Below are 21,742 nucleotides of genomic sequence, written 5' to 3' on the forward strand. Positions count from 1 at the left end.
TTTTAGCATGGTATTAACAAACTCTTTTGATCTGAGATTCAGGAGCAAGGTTTTATTTTACATTATCAAAGGAACAGCTGAAAACATTAGGTGTCTACATTAGGTGGCGAATATCTGAAGGGGTAGTCACTATTATGAGACAAACGGGAAAAAAACGTCCCTAAAATTTAAAACCTACATCACCTATATCAACAATGAAAAAAATCCATGACATACAAACGTAGTAAAAATTGGAGTACAATTCTTTATTGTCACGTATGCACAGCAGTGATTTTTTTTTTTGCACAACCACTATTGTTTTACAAGTTTTATTTATATAAATGAATATTATTGGGTCAATGTTACAATGTTTTAATACCAATATTTGGAGACCCTTTAGGTATAATTTAATTCAAAAGTAACCAGACAACAAATTGACAGTTTGAGGCAAAGCTGGATAAACTATTCAAAAACTAACACGAGAAATAGTTTACTAAATTACCTGGTTATCTCCTGTTACCAAATGTTGAACAGTCTGCCCATTGGATGTTATATGTTGGAAGTATGTGGTCTCATCCTAAATTTATGTTCAGGGACAAGGGGGTGGCAGAGGAAGAAAGAAGAAAATCATAACAAAGACCAAGAAAAAATTCAAAGCAGTTTGATAGTGAGGCTCGAGTTTACCTTAGCCCACTCACAAAAGTCTCAAGATAGTAAACACAATAGACAATACCCACCTGGTCAGAAATTGCCTGTTCTTGGGCAACAATGATGTGGTCCTGGGCCAATGCCTGGAATCGATCTGATGAAATGACAGCATCATCAGTTTGTAGAGCTGTAGAATAATTTTCCTCAGTTAGTAGACTCAGAATTACTTTAGGCTTTTTAAACAATATCCAAGCTTATAAAACTGCAAATCCAGAACAATATCTGGAAGAGAGCAGAGCAGGATAGCTCATGGCGAGATGATGCATTCCGCAGTTTAACAACATGTTCAATCTGATCTTTGCCATGTCTCTTTCAGCTCTCAAGATTAGGAACAAATGCTGTGGTCAAAATTTCAATAAAGATTACTTGTGGAAGGTAACAGAGTAGAGTAACACAGTAGAATTAAGAGATAGAGGGAAAGGGAGGTTGAGTCTGATGAAAAGCCATGATCTTTCTGGAAAGGCTGAACAAACTCCAGTTGTTATTAAGAGAAAGGGGAATGTGGTGAGATAACTGAAAAATAAAATATTGTTCAGGTGGATCAGTAGCATTGAATACCCATGAATAAACTGCATTCAGATTCTGACAGATTGCCAGATTTTTCAGCATTTTACACTTTTGTTCCCTCCATCTGACTGATTTATCATGTTGGTTTCTCCTCCAGAGAATATTAAAAGTGAAGCTTACTTTGACCAGAGAACAAGAAATGGTCTGCCCGCATAGTCAATTCACAGCACGTCGCTGAACCCAAGCAGCAAAATTAGCAGCAAATGTAACCACCAGTGGTGGTGTGGACTATATAGATTTTCTTTTGAACGTGCATCTCATTTGACTGACATGAACTTCTAGGTTCTAGTGGAGAGTGAGAAGATCTGCAGGGGATGACCAAGAAGTTACTTAGCTGGCATTGAGCTGCAGGAGAAGAGGACCAGATAGATTAGTGTCTGGTCATGCCCCCAGGGATGTATTCTTGAGCTACGTAAAGTTCCAAGATCTCGCACATCTGGCCAAGGTCGGAAGAAATAGGAACAGATAACATCTGCCAAAAACATTGCTGTCATTTAATTCACTCCCTTATCACTACTCCAAAACTCTGCCACCATGTGTCCAATGACCAAGAGAAGGTCAAAGATGAGCAAGGATGACTATACATTCATCCTAACATCCCTCAAAATCCAGTTCCCTTTCATCCCATTGTCTATTCTGGTGCACAAGATCCTAATGATTTAAAAATGCCCCCTTCTGCTTTTCACACTCAACATGACATTATCCTTGTACTTCTCTCATTTTATCTGCACAAGCAACACTATGGCACCAGAGTCATTCCATTCAGATGAAAAATATACTAAGTGTGTTAATGCATTTACCCGTGGTATCCACAACATTGAACGAAGCTCAATACAAAAGTAGAAGGCAGGTCACAAGTCACTGGTTATAATTACTGTGCTCATTGGGTCAATTGATTCTCTTTTTTTTCCTTAAAAAAAAAAAAAAGATTTGCTGCCTAAGCAAACAAATCAGAGTAGTTCTGTTTGCTAAATTGTGAAGGGGATTTTGTTTTTTACTGGCAGCCGCATTGTTTCTTACCAATTGTTTCATCATCACTATTCAGTATGACATGTTGCTGACGAGGCTTCTTCTGATGGGAGTCAGAACTATGCAGTCGCTCAATGTGAAACTTCAGGTGGCCATTTCGATTAAACCTTCATTTAAAAAAAAAAAAAAAGGAAATTACAAGATGGCAATATTTAATTGAATACAGTGATATTTAGTAGTATTATTACAATGGTGTGAATAGAACTTGAGCATCCAGCAACAATGAGCACACAGATACAATTTTCATGGGATGAACATCCTATCAATGCATTGGACTGCATTGGGCAAAACAAGCAAGGTAGGCTTGATCACCCCTATCACCTGTGACAGATGCCACAGGATAAATATAGCAGAAAACTTAGGTGACAGAGAAACAATACTGGATAAGGGGGGAAATTATAAAGGCTTTGAGGTTGGAGGGCAAGTGAACTCAAGTGCAAGATCTGAAGGAAAAAATAATTTAAGTTGCACACAAAACTAAAATAATTCATTAAGGATGTCCTACTTGTTTACATTAAGCCTATAACTATCAAGTTAAGAAAAAGGAGAACGAAGGAGAATTAAGGACAACTTTTCTGACATTGGAAGTGAGAAACAGTATCCCACAGGATAACAGCAAAGTGAACAGAAACCTACTACAGACACATCACACACACAACTGCCTATAATGCTTGAAATGATGTCCCCCAAAATTGCAGAAAGTTCCAAAATAGGGTCTAAATATTTCCAAGAAAGTTGCTGTGGTGATGTGCATGGGCACGTGGAGAGAAATGGAGAATATTGATAAGATGAGCACAGTAATTATAACCGGTGACTTGTGCCCTGCCTTCTCGTTTTGTATTGAGTTTTGTTCAATACTAGATGGGATACCGTGCCAATAAATGTGACAGGAGACCCAGTAGAAACAGTGGACTATAATATTAAAATATTATTATAATTTAATTGAGGGAAGGTGGATTGATGGAAGGGAAAAGTGAATCAAGTGGAATTTGACATTTACAAGGCATGAAGTACATCTATGGATAAATCCTAAAGAAAGGGATCATGGATATTAAAAAAGAATTTTCAATATTAGTGTAATAAAGATTCTGTTCATTTATAACAATAAGCTGAGCAAAAATGTGCATTAAAATGAAAGCCTAACCTCCAAAGGAATCTTGACAAAAGATCATACCCTCTGCTGTAAATATTAAAAATATATATTTCTGTTGTTGTGATAAGGCATGAAGTTAAAAAAAAATGAAAGGAATTACCTCTGTCCACAGATATCACAGGCAAAAGGCTTCTCATTTGTATGTGTGAGCAGATGCCGCCGTAGATCCTTCTTGTTCTTGGATGCAAAACTACACTGGTTACATTTGTGAGGTCGCAAGTTGGAATGCTGCAACATATGATCCTGCAGGGCAAGACAAGTTCTAATTTTACTAGGAGATATATTCAGAATAAAATCAGTTTAAACTGTTGAAAATAATACATTGCATGTTATCTGTACAGAATTGTCGGCAAACCTTGGTTATGAGTTTAAGCGAAGCTTAAGTGAAGGAGAAGACAAAGGCAGAAATCATAAAAGGTGCATTTCCCACATCTTGACATTCTACATCACTGTGATTCAGGGGCCGTGCTAATAGAGTCCATTTAAGAGTCTATAGCATCAGCTCTGGATATGTTAAAACCAAAATTCATTATCATACTTGTATGATCGTAATTGTAAGGGACAAAATAAGATGCAGAAATAATTTACTAACAGTCCCAAAAACAAGGCACTTTATTTATATGGAATGGACTCAAAAAGCCATTATGCTCTTCATGACAACCGGAATAGCTAGCAACCTATGTTGCTTTGATTTGATGATTCTGATTAATTATGTATTATCAATGATGTGAAAAACATAGAGGCAAAGTGTATAATAAAGTGCCAAGATGTTGAATAATAGGTCACAGTTTACAGCAAACTGATGAAACCCGAAACAGATATTAAAGATAATCCGGAAAGAATTGGAAAACTTACTCGAACCTCTGGCCACGTGTTAGCTGCAAAGTTACAATCAAGACATTTGAAGCCATGTTCACCGGCATGTGCTCTCTTGTGACTCTCCATCTCTGCGCGCCCATGAAACGATGCCGTGCATATTTTGCAGGAGAACTTCTTCATGGATGACTGAAGGCTTGAATCAACTGGCGGAGATGAAATGTCACCTGCAAACTGGGAAATCAAGGAAGTAAATTGGAATATTTAAACTTGGTCTCCCCTCGGGCAGGTCTGAAATCAGTTTTATTGCAATGAATAGAAACAGATTTGATACATGCACAGCAGCGGTGAGTCACTAGAGTAACAGTCAAGTGTAGCAGGACTATGAGCAGCATCGATCCTGTCTGGGAGTTCAGATACCAGGATGTAGAGTCAGATACAGTTAATTATTGCTCTCTAACTTTATAATTTTGAAACTTTCAGATCAATGCTCTAACCTGTTCATTGGAATATTTTGTCATCTAGTGGCACAAAATATTTTGGATAGAAATGGTGAACATTGATCTTCCATGGTGTCACCTGTTGGAACTTCAGGATATGCAAGCTCATAATGAGATGTGATAACAAGAATCTCAGTGTTGTATTCAATATATAAGGTTGCATTCTTGCCTCAAAAATCCCATACTAATGGCAGATGTACTAAAAAACTGAAGGTAGGCACAAAAAGACACTACCTTCAATTTAAACCAGCATCTACAGTTCTTTCCTACTAAAAAACTGACGCAACATGTCAATTTTTAACCCCGCACACTCATCATGAGAAAAGAACATTCTAAACAAGCGTTTGAAACACATTTCTTGTTGTGACCCACAATAGGGAGCTTGTTATTATCCCTACTGCATTATTACACAGTACAAGATTCAGTCCATATTATGCTCCTTACTGTGACAGTCGGGGAACAATTGAGAAAATATGAAACACCAGGGTATGATAGAATAAAGGCTAATTTACTGAATTTACCATCATAGATCAACCATTCATCGTGTCATAAGTGATAGGAGTGGAATTAGGTCATTTGGCCCATCCAGTCTATGCCATTCAATCATGGCTGACCTATCTCTCCCTCGTAACCCCATTTCCCGCCTGCTCCCCATAACCCCTGGTACCCGTACTAATCAAGAATCTATCTTTATCCAGGGATTCAAGTTAGAAGTCCAACAGGGCAGAATCACATAATTAAACAGTTCTGGAACAAAATTAATAAATAGATGGTCTTAGTAACAGTAACCATGAAATTATGGGATTGCTGTGAAAATCCACATCAGGAAGGAAATTTGCGATCCTTGCCTTCTCTGACTCGTACATGAATCTAGACCTTTCAATGCAGTTGTGCCTAACTATTTGGGGCAATTAGGATGAACAATAAAAGCCAACATTGCCAATAATGCTCATACCCATAAATGACACAAAAGACGTGTTATCTTTTTTACTGGCAATTCAAATTGACTTCTTGCTGATTCCGGAACATCTCACTGTGCAGCTTCTGAAATGCCTGCAGACTATGTTATATTTTTAAAATTATGCTCATGGGGTATAAACATTGTTTAGAATAGCTGCAGGACAGGTCACATTCGGATGAGATTGTACGCTGGAGTGTGGCATGCTGGCATAGATTTAAGAATATCAATGCCAGATCAGGAAAGGACAGCAGGTTTCCTTCACAGACATCAGTGAACAAAATGTTTTGTCATGACAAATGGAGCAGCTTTAATGCCCATTTAATTGATTTCAATGTTTTTAATTCTATATTCAGGTTTGTTGAATTAATATTATCTTGTTCATTAGTCCAGTACCATAAAACTATCAAATCCTGCAGAGCAGAGAAAAGAAGAATCGAGAGTTAAAAACCCCCCAAAAAAAACATATACCTCAATCTGTTGAAATTGGTTCCCCTGCAAGTTTGTTGACATGATAAAGCGACTCTGGTGTTGCTTTAACTCATCACCGCTGACTAACACCGTGTGAGCCACATCCCCACTGCCACTGGAGCCACTACAGGATGAAATACAAAGTAAATTCTAGCAGCTGAATAAAAATATACTGATACACAAAATAAAACTTTTTAACAATATTAAATTCACAGTAATGTTTGAGTTTTTGTAGTTTACAATCCACAAGTGTGAAAGTGAATCTGGTACAGAACAAATCAAGACCTGGATAACTTTATGACAAAGTAAATTCACTAGCATCTGTGGAAGGCATTTCTCATATACAGTATAAAAGGAAGATATCCAGGCTCCTTTTGATAAACCCAAGAGACAAGGTATTCATTGTCACTTGCAAGGAAAGCAGGGACAGTGCAAGATGTTATTTTTCCAATTAACTTCTGATTAACTCAAGAAAAGCATGCAATTGGATGAAACAAAGCCTGTTGTACTTCATGGCCGAAAAATATTGAGTACAGAATTCTTTCTTTAAACAAAACTGACTCAACAAAAACAGTAACAAATGGAAAGAGAATATGCATTACTACTATTCCTTAAAATTTCCTTGCTCTATTTAATTCCAGTCAGAGCTAGATCATGGAAAGATAATCGTGGAGTAGAAGAAAGTGTGGATCACTCCGAATCAGTTTTGCTGGATAAACCTTTGTGACAGTATCCAAAAAAGTAAATTTTGCCACGGACTTGGGAGCAATATTTTGATCATTCAAATTATGACCAATTAGAACAATTTGGTAATAATATATAAAAAACAATTTATGCAAGGAAGCGTGCCTTGACATTGTATTGTGTTACCTGTAAACTGTGGTGGTGTGCTGCACCTCCTCACTTCCTGGTGTGACAATATTATATTCCGTGCCATTGGTGAAAGGGCTTATGGTGACTTGGGGGATTCCACAGCTATCGATGGTGGTAGTTTCATACATCTCTTGGACCACAGTCTCGCCATGTTCACCCACATGAAGTGCAACAATTTTGTGTTGGGGCGACATGGTTAACTGCTCCTCCTCATGGTCTTGAGCTTCTTCTTGCTGGTCTTGGACTGTACTGTCCGACTTTAGTACTGCTACCTGAACAAAGCACATGAATGAGAAACATACCAAAAGTGCTGTGATTATACCTCAGCAATGCTTGCCCACAACCATTCAAAGGACCAGAATAATTGAAAACATTCTGCGGCAAATATTTAAGGTCCATTAATAATTGATTTCTCCTCCAATTTCGTGGTGAGGGAGCATTGAAAGCTCACACAGTTTCACACCCTGGTGGAAATATTTTGGGAAATAAAGTGTAGGCTTAATTCACCATGCAAAAAAAGGCCTGCAAAAACATTTAAATCCAACAGCAAGTTCAGGACATTCACATAAAAACATCAGTTGCTGCCTGTATGGCGAAAGTTGTAGAGCTGCATGGCAAATATCATTATTTCCCTACTGACCTTAGCCACTGGTCACTTCCACAATCATACGACTAATGTATCACTTAACTGTGAAAATCACTTAACTGGGGAAAAACAGTGATTCTGAACGCTGGCCTTTTCAAAGATCATTACTAACCAATTTATCATTCCCGAATATATCACTGCCGAACTATAGCAGTGTCAATATCAGTCGGAACCAAGTCTTAGTGTGAACCCTTAAGGGCCTAGCCTACTTGCCGATTTTTTCGGTGACTGCTGGCATCATTGACTGACATATCCAGGTCACCGAAAAATTTGCGGCATGATGTTTGACGCACGGTGTTTTTTCCAAGTGGCGCAACATTTTTTTTGTCGCAGCTGGATTTCGAAATGTTCAAAATCTTTTGGCGACATTTATATGACGCTGGCAGTTGCTGGGGGGGGGGGGGGGGGGGGGGGGGGGGGGGGGGAATCGCCAAGTGGGACAGGCCCTTTAGTACCACAAGAAATATTTGGCCACTTCAAGTGAGGGGTCTGTGACTGCATATGAAGCTGTGCAAAGATTACTGGTAGACACCAAATGTCCCAAAACAGAATGTGCTGTAAACAGTGTGGAATCCAATCCAGGAAATGCTCTTGGTATTGCTTTACTCTTAAGCAATTAACAAGCTCTTGTGAAATGTATAAGCACAAACAGAATAAAACAAATTTAAGACCAAGTAATCAAAGCTCCCAATTTGCAATTTATTCAAATATCTTACTTTGGACAAACTTTATTCTGGAAAAAATATTGCGAGAATTAGATATGGCAAGATTATTGGAAATAGGTAGTCCACTGGACACGTGCAAAATTATTGCTTCAGCTTGCCAATTTTTTCATTAAACTAAAAAGTTAACTATTGTTTCTGTCTGCAAGGCACTAATATATGTCTTGAATTTGCTCTTAGTTTTGAGAGAAATCCAAGTAATAATTAAAAGCAAATAAAATTCTTCACCTGTGTAGTCTTTCCCCTCATTACATGTTTTAAATTGCTGACTGTTATTTAGATCAAATAATTTCAAAAGACACATCATTTATTTAATAATAAATATGGTATACTTCAAAGTTCTGTACCTGTAATGAATTTGTAACCAGCTCCCTTGGCGTGCTCATGTTCAGCAGGAGATCCAAGGCATTTTGTGCTGCGATCTCCGACGATTCACTTGTACCTGACAAATGAAAGATTATATCCATGTTCATTTACTAGTTATGTCTTCTATCAATGTAGACACAGAGGTTTGGCAGTGACCAGATAAGGAATTTAGAGTAGGTACTTGAACTACAAAAATACATCTAAATTGACATAGATTCCAAGATATTTGAATGTTAAATACATTTCAAGGCCCAATGAGGGCAACAGGAATGGAGTGAGCATTCAATGATTGAGGCTTATTCATCCAAATTTTGCACATATACAAAATGTGCATTTTAAAGTTTCTAATAAGCTGCCCATTTGATCATTCCATTATCCTGAGCTCAGCCAAAATGCTGATGTTCTTTTTATAATAAATTTGCAGATAACTTGAACACAGAACACAGAGCATTCCCTTGACTCTGGTTTTGTAGTGCATTCTAACCTATTTAGGTTCCGCACACAGAGACTCGCACCATAACCCTATCAAACCTTTTAAGTTAGTCCTTCGAATCCATATTTTATTTTGCTTGACACCAATGTTCAAATAATCTGCTGTAAAATGTCTTGGCAATTGTTACCTTATTAAAAGCACTGTGCCAAATCAAATTGTTTTACACATGGTTTATAGAGATTAGTTTATATCTAAAGATCTCCAATCAAAAATTGTTTTCTACTTTCAAAACGACTTGACAGAATTTTGTCCCACTCATTTACCTCGTTCATAAATGATAGTGGCAGTTCCCAAGGAATCCTGATTGACTATTGATGTTGGAACAGTGTGGTACGTCAGAGGCATCTGTCAATATAAAAGCACAGATTTTCAGAGAAGTTATATAGAGTTTGGGGGATTAAACATAAACTTCACTTGTGTCAATGAACATAAGAAATAGAAACAAGAGCCACTCACTTGGCTCCTAGCTACCTGCTCTGCCATTATTGAGGAACACAGTGGATCTTTTACCTCAGCACCACTTTCCTGCACTGACATCCTTGATTCCCTCAATACCTAAAAATCTGCCGGTGAACCGAAGGGCCTGCTTCCGCGCTGTAACTCTAAACTAAACTACTGGGGGAATGTATACTGCTACAGTGACAATGTATCCTTTGCACTTGTATTTTCTGCTGCAAGATAATATATTGAATCTTAAGACACTGATTGTAAATTCACATTATTTGGTTATCTGCTGGGCCAGACTGTCTATTAAAACCTACTCTACTGTGCAGTGCTCGGTGTAAAAGTCAAAAGTGAAGTTTCTAAACAATTAGCTATCACTACATTTGGTGCAGCAATTCAATCTCAAGATTTTGATGATTTTCTAAATATAGAATCTACTGAATTCAAGCTCTGGACACTGGGAAGTCAGTCTAACCTTCATGTTCAAGTCTCTGGTGTGGAAATCAAATGTACACTCTTCTGACCGAGGAAAGTGTGATTCACTGAACTATAAGTGAGATTGAATACTCAGAATAATAGACGTACTGAGAATACCAAGCTGATCAAAGCAGCTGAAATAATGGTAAGAGGGTACAAAACAATAGGTATCGAAATTGGTCTCAACTCAACAATTTATATTTCCTTGGTTACAGGAGTAGTCCATCAAAAAGGCAAAGAATAAAGACAATTTGCATTAAGAAATCTTATTTGGAACACTGTGCAAACTACTGCAGAATATAATTGTGAAAAGGGTAGAGGGCTTCAAAGTAAATGCTTCAATAGTCCTTTATTGTCACGTGTACCGAGGTACAGCGAAATTTGATTTACCTTACAGTCATACCAAAAAAGCAACAAGATACAAAACTACATAAACATTTAAACATAAACAGCCACCACAGCGGCGTGTGAGAATCCCTAGGGCACCCAGCATAAGCGGAAACCCACATCCATCAGTTCAATGTCCAGGCCACACATACACTCTTTCATCGTGATGCAACCAGAGTTGTACTGACTGCTGTCACACTTACACTGGGGAAAAGACAGCTACCGAATAAAATCCTAAAGGTGATAAGCCAAATCTAAAAGGAGTAACCAGTAAAATTCCCTCAGACAATCCAGTATCCAATTATTCTGAAATTCTGATGATTCAGCATCTGGCTCATCAGTTGAAGGTTGCCGTGTTCCCTGTTAACTCACTGTGCTTCAGTTCTTGTGCTTTCTTTGAACTGAATGGCACCTTATTTGCTGTGCTCGGTTCAGCAGAAAATGTATAATATTGTGGAACATCCCAAAAAAATGAATGGGGTATTAAATAGGAACAACATCTAATAGCCTGGAAAATCTGTGACCACTAAAGTCCTTAGTGTGCCAAACTATTTGGAGTTTTACTCCAGGTGGAGACAAATAGCAACAAATTTTAAAGGAAATTGAATGTGCTCTTTGGAAATATTCTTTGGTTAAAGAAAACCACGTTTAATTAACTGTAGTGGTTAGAAATGGGAACATAATCTCAACATTCTTGTTGTTGAAGAGCGCCCATTAAGGCATAGGGAATTATAGGAACTGACATAAGTAACATGAGATGGGATTAGGATAATTTTTTCAGCTTTTCAGGTACAATAATTTACTATGTATTTTTAAGGATTACCAAAGATTAGAATGAGAAACTGGCTGTTTACCTCCCATTTCTAATTGAGCATGCGTTTGGAAAAATTAATTAGGAAAAATTGCAACGTACATAGTATTTAATGCAAACAAAGTTTGCGATACATTTTCTAATCAATTATAATGGGAAACAATATAGTAAAATTTGCCCAATAAGCAAGTTAAAACGTAATACCCTTCACACACATACAACAGCCATAATTCAAAGAATATAACAGCCATAATTTAAACAAGTAAGTTTCGCAACATGTGGGCATTCTACAATGGAATCTAAGTATTGTACTTACAATAGTATCCCGTATGCTTTCCTGTGTAGACTGCATCTGCTCATGTTGTTGTTTCAACTCTTCGATTTGCTGCAGAGTGAAGAACGGCCTTCGCCTTCGTGGTGGCTCCTCAGGATGGATCTTTGCCCAATTATCATAATATTCCGGGTGACGACATTGGACATGGAGTCGCAGGTTCTTCTTGTGCTTTGTGTTGAAATGGCAGAGATCACAGGAAAATGGCTTCTCACCTAAGTGAATGCAGAGTTTACACATATAATCCCCAGACAAACATTTTTTTGCAGTGTTCCACCAAATCTGCAAAATACTGACTAGTTTAGTTAAACAGGAACTTAATTCTAAGAATATTAAACTGTATATTTCACTATACAGTACAATATTAACTATTTGATATGCAAATATCTCATTTGAAACAATAAGGTAGAGTTTTGATTTATAGTCTTATATAGTTTGGTGAAAACATATGGGTAGGTTGGTTCACGGAAAATCTCCACACCAAATACATCTGTCGCACTTGGGATTCACTGCTGTAAAACATATCAGCTCCCTCCTTGCAATTTTTAAATAATATCAAATAAGACAAAGTCAAAGGAATATGGTTTCAGGATGATCAGCAATATGATCGGGCAAGGGGCAGTTAAAGTAAATTCTCCACCGGGAAGAAAAACTGAAAAGGAAATGTTGGTAATAACAGGATTTGCAAGCCTTCGTGTGCAAATTTCAGAAAATGATTGTGCAGGTAAAGTAGGTAATTGAAAAACTAAATCATACATTAACTTTTATTGCCAAAGAATTGGAGTGAGTGAGTAAGGAAGATTTGTGCAATTTTAACAGAATTGAAGTACAGAGGGATCTTACAACTTCTCCTTAATAATGTTATGGCAACAGAAGTAGGTAGAGTGGTAAAGAAAGTATAGATTATTGTTGCTTTCATAGGGTGCGACATCGAATATAGGAGTCAGGAAGTCATGATGTAGCTTTGTTAGGACTTTGGTTTGGCTGCATTGAAGCACTGGTAACAGTTCTGGTTGTCCCATTATAGAAAGGATGTGGAGGCTTTGGATAGGGCGCAGAGCAGGTTTATCAGAATGATGTCTGGATTACGGGGTAGTAGCTACAGGGAGATGCTGGACAGACTTGGATTGTTTACTCTGGAACGCTGGAGATTACGGGGAGATGTGATAGAAGTAAATAAAATTAAAAGATGCAGACAATCAGAGCCTTTTATATCAGGATGGAAAAAAATCTAATAATAGGGGGCGTAGCTTTTAGGTGAGAGGTTTTTTTATTACAGAGGGCGGCAGGTGCTTGATATGCACTACCAGGTAATTGAAGTATATATGATTGTGGCATTAGACAGATGACATTGCTTGCAATTACAGTAATAGAGTTTAGTATTACAGAGGCAAACCTACAACATTTGCAACTGAAGATGGATCTTTATGGGATTTCCACAGGGTAATTGCAAGGATCTTTTGACACCATTAAAAAAATGTAAAGACATTTCTAGATCAAAATGTTTTCTGTTTTATTTTATGTCAGTTAAAAGTGTGAAACTTGTTAAAGGTTTCTTTCCCTTGGATACTTAATGCAACATGGAAAAACATTATTCAAGTGCTCAAAATATCAAAAGTGATGCTGTATATTTTAAAAAGACAGTGCTGGGGTAACTCATGAGTCAGAGAGCATCTCTGGAAGACATGGATGGGTGACGTCTTGGGTCGGGATATTTCTTACACCTTGTAATTTTATATTTCACAGTTTTAGAAGACACTATCAAAATTCGTGCAATTGATCAAAACATAAAACTGAGGGCTATCATTTAGTTTACTGCAACTTCTTGATAGGAGAAAAATATTTAACTGCAATTGATAGTCCCTTTCTACAAGCATACCTGTATGTTTAATGGCAATATGAGAAACTAGGAAATCTTCTTTGATAGTGGAATACTTGCAGAAATCACATTTAAATGGTTTATCTGTGGTATGTGAAAGCTGGTGGTTGAGGAGAAGCTTCTTGTTTTCACAGATGTAGTCACAAAATTCACATTTAAATCTAGAAATTAGAACAAAGGATAGATAATATAAATATTGCTCATTTGTTTATGCAGTTCACAAAACAATAATTAGACTTTTTGTTCACAAGAAATGGGCATCAACATTTATTGGCCATCCCCTATTGATCCTGAATAACTCATTTGGCCATTTCAGCTGGCTGTTAAGACTAATGCACATTGCTTTAGGACTCAGGTCACGTGTAGGCCAACCAGGCAAGGATGGCAGGATTCCTTCTTCAAAGGATATTAGTGGATCATTTGTATTTTCACAGCAATCTGGTAGTTTCAGGGCAACTATTCCCAACATTAGATATATGCCTATCTTTGGTTTAAACCAGCAATTGCAGTTCCTTCCTACACATCTTGCCTATTCCTGACAGTAGCTTTAATGCACAATTCACTATAATTTCCCAGCTGTCAAGGTAGGGATTTGCATATATTCAGAGTCTACGCATACGAGCACTAATTTAGCAATTTAACCACTATCATAGCTCTCAATATACCCCTTTTATAAACTAATTAATTTATACCATTTGCTGACAGATAGATAGATTCAAAATCATTTCAAGTTCAAGTTTAAGTGAGTTTATTGTCATGTGTCCCTGATAGGACAATGACATTCTACTCTGGTAATCATAGCAAAATATTTGTATTATGAAAACTAGCACGCATTTCTTCTGTCTGCCAGTGATTCCCATCTTCAATGCTTCAACAATTCCTCATTTTACATGTCTTGATTTCACCCCATCACTGAAAGCTGACAATACTCCAAATAATGAGTTATTAAAAAAATGCTAGTTTCTCCTGAGGCACCACTTCTCTATTGCTATCATATTATTCTCTTTCTTCATGCACTTGTTTCTTTCTTGCCTTTACTATTTTCTACTCACATTGTTTTTTTCTTTCCCTCCCTCTCAGCTTCAATTGTGTTTCTTTCGCTCAGTGCAGTTTCTGCTCTGTTTCCGTGAAATCCTCAACACAAGAGGAAGCTGGCAAGTCAATGAGCAGATCAACAACCAAATATGCTTAAGCAGCTGGGATTATTGACCAGTGCCTCTGGTTTGTTGCAGTAGTAGGAAAGGAACAGATCTGCACTGCCTGGAGAATATGGGACCATTGTTTTTTTATTACCACAAGAATTTGAAAGAATAAACATTTGCAGAGTAATCAGCTGGAAAGAAAATCATTTACATTTGGATACATCTCAAAATTATGTTTGGCTGTAATGCAAAACCCCGATTCTCTAATCTACCAACACTCTCGATTTTGGTGCACATATTCAACTGCATCTGGATTTCAGGTCCCCTAAAACCTTTTGACAACATTTATCAACCAATTTTACATTAATTAAAATCTGCATTTTGTTAAAGGATCAAAAACCGTGTAAATTTAATGTTACCTTGAAAATATATATATTGAAGTACTCAAAACATGGATTATCAATTCTCATTGAAGCAGTTAATTACTCAATAACTTCCAAGTTCCAGGAAATACTAGTAGCAATGTTACAAAATTTTGAGATTTTAAAAATCAAGTCTGTAATTTATCCCATCAGATAAAGCATAAAAATAAGTTTAATTTGACACCTAATTCACTTTCATATCTCAAGTATTTAAAAAGTTATGGCCATTTTCATACTGGGAAATGAGCATCTTGTTCCCTATTGATTTTCTATGGACATAACAAAAAAGCTGTGATCGTGAACAGTCAAAAGCCCATAACTTTCTTAAAAATTAAGAGAACTGAATGAAATTTTCAGTTATCATAGATTGAAGCATTCTGAAACAAATATAAAATAATCTTACTTGGATGACCTGAAATTAAAGCATATAATTAGTTAGTTACCTAATTGTAGCTAATTTCAGACTTCAATTACTAGATCTAAACATCTATCCATTTCTTAATAAATGATTAACATTTTTAAATAGCCTAAATGTCCAAATAATATTCACAAATAATTCACAATAAAACATGATTTTTAAATCTCATTTACATTAATTTATAGGCCAAATGGAAGGAATTTAGTGTTTAATTGCTGTAAATAAATGCCCATTTAAATCAGCTTTCCAGTGGGTCCCTGTGGAACGCGCTGGTTTAGAACGTTCACATTGCGGTAGATTTGTGCCTCAAATGCCGAGAAAAATACTGCGCGATATAATGGGGCCAAATTGAGCTACTCGCAATAGTAAACTTTGTATAACGGGATCTTTAGAAGCCCTTTTTAATGTAAAAATATACAACCTAACTTCTGCTATTTGCTTTATGAGACCCTGCGGTTGCTGACGGTCGCGGGTTTAAAGATTGATTTTTAAACTACTATAACTATTATTCAAGGCCTTTAAACCTAATAATAGCTTTTGCGACGGGGTCTTCCAGCGATTTTTCGTTAATAATTAACTAGGCTGAACATTTTCGATTGGAACAGCTTAGAGAAAATCGCGTTTTAAACCCGCCCCCTCTAAACGGCGCCAAAATCGCGCACACCCACAACGGAAGATTTTCAAGGACGCTTCAGGTAGGCTTTGCAACATACCTAATACTAGTTATGTAATATCTTATAATGTAAAACTTGGAATTCAGATGTTATTCTGCCAATGATATGCTTCATTCTATCAAAAGCTAATACTTTCATCCAAAGGCAAGTTGCTGATCTCTGTTAAACATAACTACATTTTGTTTCTACATTGTAGTTTCCCTGGTAATGAATTTAAAACATTTATTTTCCTTTCTGTACAAAAGAAAGGTTCACTTTACTACATCTAGGAGATGAAGGAAATTTATGAAAGGGGGAAATTAAATTTTAGATTTTGCAAATTTTTAATAAAATTCCTCTATCAGTATATGACAATGTAGCTTTAGAAGACATTCTTACCTGCTGTTCCCAACAGACTGAATGTGGGTTAGTAGATGCATTTTGAATGTGTATCGCTTTTTAAATGATTTCCCACACTGCAATAAAAAGGTGAAAGTAGTAGATAAGTTACGTGGACAACGTCTGCATTCCCTTGGCCCATGCCAACCAATGAACACTGATCCATACAAATCTTATTTTCCAGCACTGGCCATAGTGTTTGTGATACTTCCTAAAATATTGTGAGCCTCTGACTCCACAACCCCCTCAGGAAAATTGCAAGCAGTCTTCGGGTTAAAAACAATTGCTCAGACATCCTCCAAATATCACTGCTCTTAGCTTAAACGTTCATCTTGTAGGTGAAGACACCTCTGCCATGGGGAAGGTTAATACTATCGATCCCATCTATGCCACACATAATTTTAAATTAAATTTCAATCAGGTCTCTCCGTAGATTCTTCCACTCCGATGAAAATAAATGGTGAGTATTAAGCTCTCCTCATATGGTCCACCCCAGGCAACGAACCTGCTAAATCTCCTCTGCCTCTTCTACAGTGCAATCACATTTGTCTTATAGTGCGGCAAACAGAAATGCACACAGTACCCCAGCCGATGCATAATAAGATGTCTCATAATATATAATCTTTAATATTCTATGCCCTAGTTAATGAAAGCAGGGATTACATATGATCGAAACCACCTTAGCTACTTGTATCAGTGCTTCCAGGAATCCCTGGACATGTACACCAATGTTGCAGTTCTTCAATGTTCAATCAGGCCCCACCCACTTATTGTGTACGTCTTGGGTTAATAATCTTCCCAAAATCCATTGGCAGCACAACAAAAATGTATTTACATGTGTAGTATGATTGTATCCAAAAAAGGTATGGCCTCAGAACAGTCTTTAATTTCAAAATAAAATTTAGTTACTGGGGTCGAGTAATTTATAAGGAAGACATTTTTATGGCACAAAATTAGATCTTAATTTTCAGAGAACAGAAGACATGCTCAAACCTTATCACACATATGTGGCTTTTCAGCACTGTGCGTTTTCAAGTGCTGTGTTAGTCTCTTCTGCATGGGATAGACACGATAGCAAACAGGACAAGGATAGGAATTCACCTTGGGCACCTGCAGACAATTCAAAACAAGGATGAATTGTTGCTAAGAAAACATATTAAAGTTATTTTATACAGAATCTGTTACACGTTGGTCTAACTATAATCAATCATATTAGAATAGGACTCGACTTTTCAAAATGTATTCCAAAACAAAAATATGCGGGTCAGTCAGGAGACGCAGATAAAGCCAGGTTAGTTATCACAATGACCTGTTTTCATAAATGGCAAGAGGTGATGAAAGATCTATTTGAGCACAAAATGAAGTTATCATTTTGAACAGAGCATTCTATGTTTTAATCAGTTTGAATTATTCTCCACCTTGCTTTTTATTAGTTTAAACCTCTCATTCATTATCTAATGCACAGATTACCACCTTATGTGATTAGATCTCATTAAATTGCCTCTGCAGCGGATGGGATTTACATTTGGTAATTCTAGACCTCAGAACTACAGGGTGTTGAGTCAATGTGTATTTTAGTTGTACTAAGTATACAAACACTCTTCCCATTTGATCATCTCAGCAGCAAATAAAAAGCTAAGCCACATTTAATATTAGAAAAGATGAGCAAAACCTTTAAAGAGGACATTTGGATACTGTATTCTATAATTTGAGGATACTTGCTGCAAGCCACTACATTTAAGTCCATAAACATCTACAAGGAAAATCAGTGAATCCAAAAGTCGAATTGGATTTTCTGAGAATACCAATTGTTTTCCAACCAAGCCAAGAGTACTCAATAAGAAAAGTGCTAAACCAATAATCACCTGATTTTTTTTAATGAGCCTGGTTAACAGAAGTTGAAATTTATTAGTTACATTGAGCCAAGTTAGATGAGGGGTCTGAGAATAATTATTATCAGATTCATGATAATGCAATTAAGTTGGGAGGAGTTGCAAGGTGGAACAAAGATACAAAAGTTTGAAAATGCATACTTCCAGATTCAAGGACATTTTCTTCCCAAATGTTATGAGGCAACCGAAAGATCCTCTCATCAGGAAGGTAAATAGAGTAGAATGCAATTATAAACACTGGACTTTAAGATAATTAGATATGTTTAATGCATGAGTACTGTTTTCCAGAGATGGAGGTCAGGTATCAGAATAAATAGTTAGGCATTTTAGCCCAAGGGAAAATGTTTCTCACTGAGGATTGCACATTTTAGGAATTTACTTCCTCATAGGGCTATGGATCTTTATGCAATTTAAGAATTAAAGTGATTGGTTGTTAGATACTAAATAAATTAAGGATATTGAGAGATGCAATAAAATAGAACAAGAACAAGATTAAAACAATATTTTCCTTGATTAGTACGGGTGTGAGTTATGGGGAGAAGGCAGGAGAATGGGGTTAGGAGGGAGAGACAAATCAACCATGATTGAATGGCAGAGTAAACTTGATGGGCCGAATGTCCTGGTTCTGCTCCTATCACGTGAACTTATGAAGAAAAGCTATGTGTAGGAAAGAACAGCAAATGCTGGTTCGCCAACGTCTGCCTGTCCCTTCCTTCTTTGTTGTGTGATAGTATGTGTTAAATGTATGTTTTAGTGTTCTTTAGCTTGTTTTATGTGGGGGGTGGAGCAACTTTTTAAAACCTCACCTCGACAGAGATGCAATATTTTTCCGTATCGTATCTCCGTCCGCGCTGCGGTCTAACATCGAGGAGTTGGCGGCCTATGCTGGAGACCGACTTCGGGAGCTCCAACCGCGGGAGCCTGCGGACTTAACATTGTGGAGCTTGAGGTTCCTGGTTGGAGACCGACAGGGAGCTCCAAGCCGCAGGAGCTTAGACACCCAGACGCGGGAGCTTTGACCGCCCCAGCGCAGGAGCTTCGATCCCCGGCTGCGGGAGCTTTGGTTCGACTGCCCTGACCGCGGGAGAATAAAGAGGAAGAAGACTGGACCTCATTGCCTTCCATCACGGTGAGGAATGTGGGGAATCTGCTGTGGTGGATGTTTATGTTAACTTTTATGTAGTTGTGTATCTTGTTGACCTTTTTTGTTAAGTATGGCTTTATGGTAAATTGAATTTCACTACACCTTAATTGGTTCATATGACAATAAACTGACCTTGACCTTGATAAGACACAAAAATGCTGGAGTAACTCACATGAGGAAATGGTGAAGCATTGAAGATTATCTCAGCATCTCTGGAGAGAAGGAACGATCAAGACCCTTCTTCAGACTTAAGGGCCTGTCCCACGAGCATGCGACTGCATGCGGCAAGTGCGACCAAACTGTAAGCGGGGGCCGCGCGGAGGTCGAGTGATCCCCGTACAGGGCCGGTCCCACCAGCATGCGACTGCATGTGGCGAGCGCGACCAAACCGGAAGCGGGGGCCACGCGGAGGTCGAGTGATCCCGTACGAGTTGACGTGAAGTTCGAGCGAAGTCTGCGGGAAGTTCGCGCTAGGCGTACGCCGTCAAGACGCTGCGTACGCCGTCGAAACGCTATGCACGCCCGTCGAGGCGGTGCGTACGGCCTCAATGCGGCTGCGGGCCGTCAGGCCGTTGCTGCGCGGAATTTTTGGACAGTGTCAGTTTTTCGGAGCCCCGCGCGATGTCGGGACCAGCTCCGCACAACTCCATACTGCTCCGGCGATCGAAGTGGGACCGGCCCCGCGAGGCCGTACGGCTCAAGCGACCATGTAAGGTTGCGCTTGCCGCATGCTCGTGGGACAGGCCCTTTAGAGTCAGGGGGAGGGAAACAGAGAGATATAGAAGGGTAAGGTGTGTAAACACTGATCAAAGGGGACAATGTTCAAGGAAATGTAGAAGGGTACATTGTAAGCAGAGGGGAAGGTAACAATTAAGCATACAATCAGTAATATTTAATCAGGAGAATGAACCCAGTCGGAGAACTAGGATTGGGGGAGGGTCGTACAGAGAGGGACAGTAAGGGTTAAAGTTACAGAGAAAACAATATTAATACCGCTGGGTTGTAAGCTACCCAAGCGAAATATGAGGTGTTGTTCCACCAATTTGCATTGGGCCTTGCTTTAACAGCAGAAGAGGCCCAGGACAGATAGGTCAGTGTGGGAATGGGAGGGGGGAGTTAAAGAGTTTAGCAACTGGGAGATCGGATAGGCCAAGGCAGACTGAGCAGGGGTGTTCAGCAAAAATGATCAACAAGTATGCACTTAGTCTCGCCGATATATAGGAGTCCACACCTGGAACAACAGATACAATAGATGAGGTTGGAGGAGGTGCAAGTGAACCTCTGCCTCACCTGAAAGAACTGTTGGGAGTCCTTGGACGGAGTCGAGGGAGCAGGGATAGCTGTTGCGATTGTATGGGTACCTGGAGAGGGGCTGGTTTGGGTGGATAGGGATGAGTTGACCAGGGAGTTGCCGAGGGCATGGTCTCTGTGGAAAGCAGTGGACATTGGAGACAGACTTTGTAAGAATCTGCATAATATGACGGCAGTCATCAAAATAGGTAAAGCGGATACAAAAATTAGACCTCAAACCTTACAGAATAAAACTGTTACTTTGGTTTAATTTGACGTCATTATGAATAAAACATTAAATGTTCAAACTGTAGTATCAATTTTGGGGGTAAAAGTAGGAACAGATTCTGCTTTATTTGTGCACTGCATTAATAATTAGGTTTAAGGAATAATCAGATAATGAAACATCAAGAGAATAATCATTCAATAAAAACCCCTTTTTTTTAATGCAGTTCCATTCTACAATGATTATTTCACAGAACTGCAGAAAATGCCCTGTATCTGAAAGAACAAGTACAGTGCAAGAGGTAAAAAGTGCAAATTTCATTTTGCAAAAGATCTAATTTTAACAAAGTTTAATCTATCTATACATAACTAAAACTCAGATCTTGTGGTCTTCCGGTTTGTGCTCTTCCTGGTTTTTCTATTTGCGCAAAAACGGTATGCGATAGCGCTACGATTTCTCGCCAGCTCACTCACCGTTTGCTTGTGCTGCGAGTGCAACAAGTTTTGCTCCAATCGGTGGTATATTCTAAAAGTTAGAGGTTTAAAA

At 38.1% G+C, this 21,742-nt stretch overlaps 1 protein-coding gene across 3 annotated transcripts in view; it reads right to left on the reverse strand.

Moving 5' to 3' along the window:
- Positions 1 to 21,742, reverse strand: part of znf335 (zinc finger protein 335) — a 58,966-nt gene that overhangs the window by 8,859 nt on the left and 28,365 nt on the right. For 2 of the 3 annotated variants that reach the window (XM_033041633.1, XM_033041632.1), the window contains exons 12-24: positions 17,638 to 17,787; positions 16,645 to 16,721; positions 13,611 to 13,771; positions 11,717 to 11,946; positions 9,545 to 9,626; positions 8,770 to 8,864; positions 7,052 to 7,326; positions 6,182 to 6,305; positions 4,292 to 4,486; positions 3,537 to 3,679; positions 2,275 to 2,390; positions 717 to 814; positions 482 to 556 (exon numbers count right to left, since the gene is read on the reverse strand). In XM_033041633.1, the coding sequence (XP_032897524.1) occupies positions 482 to 556; positions 717 to 814; positions 2,275 to 2,390; positions 3,537 to 3,679; positions 4,292 to 4,486; positions 6,182 to 6,305; positions 7,052 to 7,326; positions 8,770 to 8,864; positions 9,545 to 9,626; positions 11,717 to 11,946; positions 13,611 to 13,771; positions 16,645 to 16,721; positions 17,638 to 17,787 (1,821 nt within the window). The remainder of the gene's footprint in view (positions 1 to 481; positions 557 to 716; positions 815 to 2,274; positions 2,391 to 3,536; positions 3,680 to 4,291; positions 4,487 to 6,181; positions 6,306 to 7,051; positions 7,327 to 8,769; positions 8,865 to 9,544; positions 9,627 to 11,716; positions 11,947 to 13,610; positions 13,772 to 16,644; positions 16,722 to 17,637; positions 17,788 to 21,742) is intronic. The other variant, XM_033041634.1, reaches the window with a different exon arrangement.

This window comes from Amblyraja radiata, chromosome 23, assembly GCF_010909765.2.
Source record: "Amblyraja radiata isolate CabotCenter1 chromosome 23, sAmbRad1.1.pri, whole genome shotgun sequence".
In the NCBI taxonomy this organism is placed as follows: domain Eukaryota; kingdom Metazoa; phylum Chordata; class Chondrichthyes; order Rajiformes; family Rajidae; genus Amblyraja; species Amblyraja radiata.